Raw genomic sequence first — 5,439 nt, 5'->3', positions numbered from 1 at the left:
GGGCCGGCCCCTTCCCGCACCGCCCCAGCCGCGCTCCGGGCGTGTGCGGGGAAAGAGCGGTCACAGTGAGCCCCCCGACATCCAGGGACCTGCTCCAGGACCCCTACTCGGAGCCCACTCCAGGACCAACCCAGCAGCCCCAGGAAGCCACCCCCGGATCCTTCAGGACGCCCCTCTCGGACACCACCCCAGGACCCCACCCTGGGATCCTCCAGGGATCACCCCAGAACTGCCCTGCAGACCCCACAACGGAATCACCCCCCCAGACCATCCTGGAGCCGCCCCAGGATTCTCCAGGACCCCTTCCCAGGGCTTCCCCCACCAGCCCCTCACAGCCCAGCACTGCTCCTCCCACCGTTATTTTCTCCCCCAGGAGAGAATTCAGAATGAGGCTCCGAGTCCATATGGAAACAACATCAATGTTTATTCTTGTTTTTATTCAATGGGAGGGGGGAAAAAATAATACAATTGAAGAGACACCCAAAAAGCCAGACCTCGTACAAGTCAGTGCAGGGTGTGTCCATTCATACACTGAGGTTACAGCAGAATCCCTCTACACACTGAGTACAAAGCCCCAGGGACACAGGTCTGTTGTGTTTGTCATAGGGAAGGTCCTAATATGAAAAGGCAGCTCCACCTCCATCTTTATCTGTCTGGACGGGTCATTCCTGGCCTGGTTGGCACCATCATGGGTCTGGAGGGGGGTCTCATCATTGGGGGCCCTGGCATCATTGGCATGTGTCCTCCCATGGGCGGCCTCATCCCAGGAGCTGCCAGGGGAAAGACAGGTTAGAGACAGCTCTTGGCAGCACCACCTGCCCAGTCACGGAAGAACACGGGTTGGGATGGACCTTAAAGGTTTACTTCCACTCCCCTGCCATGGGAAGGGACACTTCCACTATCCCAGGTTGCTCCAAGCCCTGTCCAACCTGGCCTTGGATATTTCCAGGGATCCAGGGGCAGGCACAGCTTCTCTTCACAGCAACATCTGCCTCATCGCTCTGAGAGAGGGGAAATTTCACACTGTACAGTGGGCAGGTTCTTTACCCTGCTCCAGGGAAATCCCATTTTCCAAGGGTGCAAGCTCTGACCTGGCAGCTGCTGAGATGGATTCCACTCCCTGAGGAGCTCAGCCAGCAGCACAGGAGGAACCAAGCCCCTGGGTTATACACCCATTCTGACAATATTCACTCACAACTTATTTCCAGCCACTCAAGAGACACAGCAGCTTAACTACTGATCTGGAAAAGTGTTAATTTGGAGAAAAGTGCTGCAAAACCATCCCATGTGCTCACAAACAAGCACAGAGCACCTATGCCAGGGAAAAGCAGGGGCTCCACTGCATAGCCCTGAAACAATGGTTTCCATCCCACTTGGCCATTTATTTTCAGCAGGCTGCTGGATATCACAGACTGTGCATTTATCTTGAGCCTTTAAAAACACTTAAAGAACACTTTCAAATGCAGGACAACAATTACAAAGACATTTCACTACTTTCAGTGCACGTGTGTGTGTGTGTGTTCCAATAGATTTGTTCTGGGAACTGTTCCAATAAGATATCCCTTGAGAATTCTTCAAATGCCAGGAAGCTCAGGAGTGGAATGGATCAAAGACATTTTAGTTTACAGTTCTGATAAAGCCTTTTCCAGGCCCATTGTTTCTCTGGAACACATTCCCCTGAGATGCTTTAAACAGTAAAAAAACATTTGGTGCAAAAAATGCACCTCTTGTGCAAAACCTGAGACCTGGTGGCACCAAACTCCTGAACAACCACAGCTCAGAGCAGAGGGAGAACAGCTATGACTGCCCAGAGCCACAATTCCAGCTGCACAGGGGGATGGTGACTATTAATGAGAAGCAAAGGGGTTTAATGAGTAAAAATTGTTGTAGTCTCTCCATGCAGGGGTAACAGTGACAAGGGTGTGACCACAGCGTGACCAGGACAGCACTGAGTGCCCAACAGATGGTGGGACAGGAAACATCCCCCAGACCCCCCATCCAGCCCCCCATGGCAGACTTACCCCATCCCAGACTTACCAGGTCCAACTGGCATCATTCCTGGAGGGGGTGGGCCCATCATTGGCATCATGGGGGGCCCCCCCATGTGTGGGGCTGGCATCATGCCGGGCCGGGGGGGGCCAGCTGCACAGACACAACAGTTACACACTGGCACCCTCAGCCACCAAAGAGCCTGCAGCTATTCACAGCACGTGGCAGGAACTAACACCTCAGGGGCTTACACTGCCTCAGTTCCAGCCCTGATTCCAGGTGCTGGGAAGTGACCACAGGAGGAATATGCTGGCTACCAACCCCAGCTGGGCACAGCCAGCACAGGGAGCTGCCACTCCCAAGAGCAGGGAGGGCTCTGGGGCCCTTCAGGTTACCAAAGGGATTTCTATTTAGAGAAACCAACCCACTGTGCAGTTTTAACAGAGCCAGGAGGGCTCTGGGGCCCTTCAGGTTACCAAAGGGATTTCTTTTTATAAAAACCAACCAAAAGCAACCCACTGTGCAGTTTTAACAGAGCCGTGGGAGCCCCCATGGAATGAGGGGTTGTCACTGCTTCTGGTGCACTCAGCATCCCAGAAATCAGGCACAGTAAGGACTGAACTGCTCCTACACAAAATTTCCACACACCCCGAGAGCACAAGCTCAAGATGGCTTGGCTTCAGGCTAAAAGGCTTTTTCTTTCTGAGGACACAAGCAATACAGCTCCAGGGGGCCCTGATCCCAGCCCCAACGTGCCCCAAACTTACGGATGCTGGGAGGAGGTGGAATCATGGCTCCGGCCGGAGGTGGTGCCGAGAACGGCGTCGGTGGAATTTTCCCTTGCTGGAATGCAGCCGCTACATTGGGGGGGAAAAGAAAAAAAAAAAAAAGGAAAGAAAGAATCCCAGGGAAAAAAAAAACACCAGTTACTAGGCCGAGGAAGCGGGCGGGTCGCTCGTCCGTGTCATGCCCCGCGGTCGCGTCATGCTGCGTGCGCTGCCGTCCCCACGCCGGACACATCCCTGGCACCTGGGGAGCACCTGAGACTCCTGGAGGCAATCTTTGTTACAGCTGGGACTAGAGAGCTCCTGCGTGGATGTCACACCCCGGGGAAGGGGGGTGGGAGAGGAGAAAAATCAAAATCAACCACGTGGCGGGATCCGCAGCGTTCCACCGGGACATGCTGTGCTGGAATGGCAACGGGGCCAGGGAGGGGAGGAATTCCACTGGTACTGACTGGAATTGAAGGGAAAGGTGGGGAGGTTGGAAGCATCACAAGGAGAACAGACAAAGGGAGATAGAGTGAGGATGAGTTAGGGGAAATTCGGATTGGGTGTTTTAGGAAAATTCTTCAGCCAGAGGTGTTTGGGCACTGGACACTCCCCGGGGGAGTGAGCACGGCTCCGAGTGTGTCAGAGCTCAGGGAGCAGCTGGGTGATGCTGCTGGTCACAGGGCTTGGCCTCAGGCAGTCCTGCATGGAGCTGGGGGTGGGAGCAGTGATCCTGAGGGGTCCTGTCCAACCTGAGATCCCCCACGAGCCACGGAGTGCTCCACACAGCTAACCTGGTGTTTGTGCTTCTTTCACAGAGGAAAGGCACAAAGGACCTCTTGAAGGGACAGAGGAATCAATGCCACACTTCAGTTAAGCCTTTAGGGAAAAAAACATCACCTGGGAACTGAGGGCAGGCAACCCCAGCACGTGAAAAATGCAACAATCCACACATTTTTATGTCTGTTTTCCTATCTTTTGGAATTCTTATCCGTGGTACAAAAATGTGCCACTGCCAAGCAGCACAAGTTTGTTACGTGGCCCTGCAGGGTATCACTGAGAGCCCTCATGAACAGTGACATGGAGCCACTGCCACCAGCCCTGGGAGGGAACCTCAGCTCTTGTGTGGCACGCAGAGCTCTCAGGCTCCCCCAGGACAGCCCAAAACCTGAGGAACTCAAGATCCACACTCCAGGATTTCACTCACGACTCACTGAGCAAAGAGTCCCCAGGGAAGTGAGGAGAAGTCGAGGTGGAAGCAGGGAACAGCAGCTGGAGGAAAGGCAGGGGAAGGAAAGGGGAGGCAGCCGGGGTCACAGAAAGATTGGCCTTACTTGTTTTGTCAATCAGGCTCTGGGCTTGCTCCTCCATCCATTTCTGGTAATAATCCTTCACGTTCTCCTTGTGCTTGCGGCCACTGCAGTGGGTTTTTCTCACGGAGGGCTGGGAGAGGCCACAAAAACCCTAAGGTTACTGGTGTTTGTTATGATTTGAAACACGTGTAATTTAGCAGCATAAAGCAGGTTTGCTTCTGTGCCCCGGCAGAGGAGGGGTGATGTACAAAACTTTTATATAAACTGTTATCAGCACATTAAATATTGACTCTCCAGTCTGCCCTGAAGTCCCCCAGCTGCCACCTCTGACCCTGCCACTGCCCAACACCAGTGGCATGGCACATTCTTCTTCTTTTTTTGCATAGAAAGGGAAAACACTCAGGAACACCGCTGCACCCCACAGGCCTGCTTTTAGCCGAGCTAAATTGTATTTTAATGCTCTTCACGTACGAAAGGACTGAAACGGAGGCTTTGGTACTCACCGAGTCGTGCGTGAGGTACGTGTCGCAGTAATCACAGTAAAACCTGCCGGGAGAAGCCTGGTTACTGAGAGCCCTTGGTTACCGAGAGCCCTGGTTAATGAGAGTCCTGGTTAATGAGGGCCCTGGTTAATGAGGGCCCGCTGCCAGCGTTAAGGGAGCCCGGGAACGACCCCGCAGGGCGCCAGCGCTCGGCCCGCCCGCCATCCGCGCCCCTCCCGGCCCTGGGCTCGCGGGGAGCACCAGGAGCCTCGGCAAGCAGCGATCCCCCCCCGGGACCCCCGCCCGGGACCCCGGCCCGGCCTCACTTGGGCATGGTGCTCCCGCCGCCGCCAGCCGGAAATGGCGCACACGCAGCGCCGCCGCGCGCCGCTTGACCCGCGCCGGCTGCCGTAGGGCCCGGAAGTGACGGCGGGCGGCCCTGCCGGGGAGTGACAGCGGACGCGCTCCGCGGTGTGGCTCCCCTCGGCCTGCAGGTGGAGCCACGCCGCGCCCGCCCGGCCCTGGCTGCTCACACCACCGTCACCCGGCAGCGCCCCCCGGCGCTGCCCAAGCGTGTGCGCCTCGTTCTCTGTGCTCCCCTGGCGGAACGCGCCCCGCCGTTCCGCTCGCCAGCCGCGCACCGAGCAGCCTGGCGCGGCCGAAAACTGCAGGAAAAACACCATTTTTAGGCGGAAAAAAAACCACCGGGGGTGCTCCCGTCGCGCCTTGCGCCTCTCATTTGCATGGCGCCGCGTGACGTCACGGGGGCTCATTTGCATACACAAACACGCGCGCTCGCCGCCCGCCCATATATGGACGGCAGCGCGCGCGCGTGGGCGGAGACGAACCATCGCCCCGCCCCCCCGCCGGTGACGCGGCGGAGCC

The 5,439-nt window shown here is 56.4% G+C and overlaps 1 protein-coding gene across 2 annotated transcripts; it reads right to left on the bottom strand.

The window, feature by feature from the left end:
- Positions 1-399: 399 nt before the first annotated feature.
- Positions 400-5,213, bottom strand: SNRPC (small nuclear ribonucleoprotein polypeptide C). Of its 2 annotated transcripts, none has more exons than XM_039695803.1 (6): positions 4,881-5,213; positions 4,576-4,618; positions 4,094-4,202; positions 2,757-2,849; positions 2,038-2,142; positions 400-770 (listed from the first exon to the last, which is right to left on the bottom strand). In XM_039695803.1, exons 1-6 carry the CDS (start codon positions 4,886-4,888, stop codon positions 646-648), a joined length of 483 nt encoding a protein of 160 aa, XP_039551737.1. In that variant the 5' UTR covers positions 4,889-5,213; the 3' UTR covers positions 400-645. The 2 variants fall into 2 exon arrangements, with proteins under 2 accessions (XP_039551737.1, XP_039551738.1); XM_039695804.1 differs by having other exon boundaries at positions 2,757-2,846.
- Positions 5,214-5,439: the final 226 nt, after the last annotated feature.

Source organism: Passer montanus, unplaced genomic scaffold (assembly GCF_014805655.1).
Source record: "Passer montanus isolate IOZ18808 unplaced genomic scaffold, ASM1480565v1 scaffold93, whole genome shotgun sequence".
In the NCBI taxonomy this organism is placed as follows: domain Eukaryota; kingdom Metazoa; phylum Chordata; class Aves; order Passeriformes; family Passeridae; genus Passer; species Passer montanus.
This window is presented reverse-complemented; position numbering and strand designations above follow the sequence as displayed.

What these genes read in the sequence shown, in the direction of transcription:
- SNRPC (XM_039695803.1), bottom strand. An exon ending in GAGCCTGATTGACAAAACAA is followed by an intron (nt 2,850 to 4,093) that starts GTAAGGCCAATC and finishes TCCCCCCCAATG; the next exon opens with TAGCGGCTGCATTCCAGCAA. An exon ending in TCCACCTCCTCCCAGCATCC is followed by an intron (nt 2,143 to 2,756) that starts GTAAGTTTGGGG and finishes GTGTCTGTGCAG; the next exon opens with CTGGCCCCCCCCGGCCCGGC.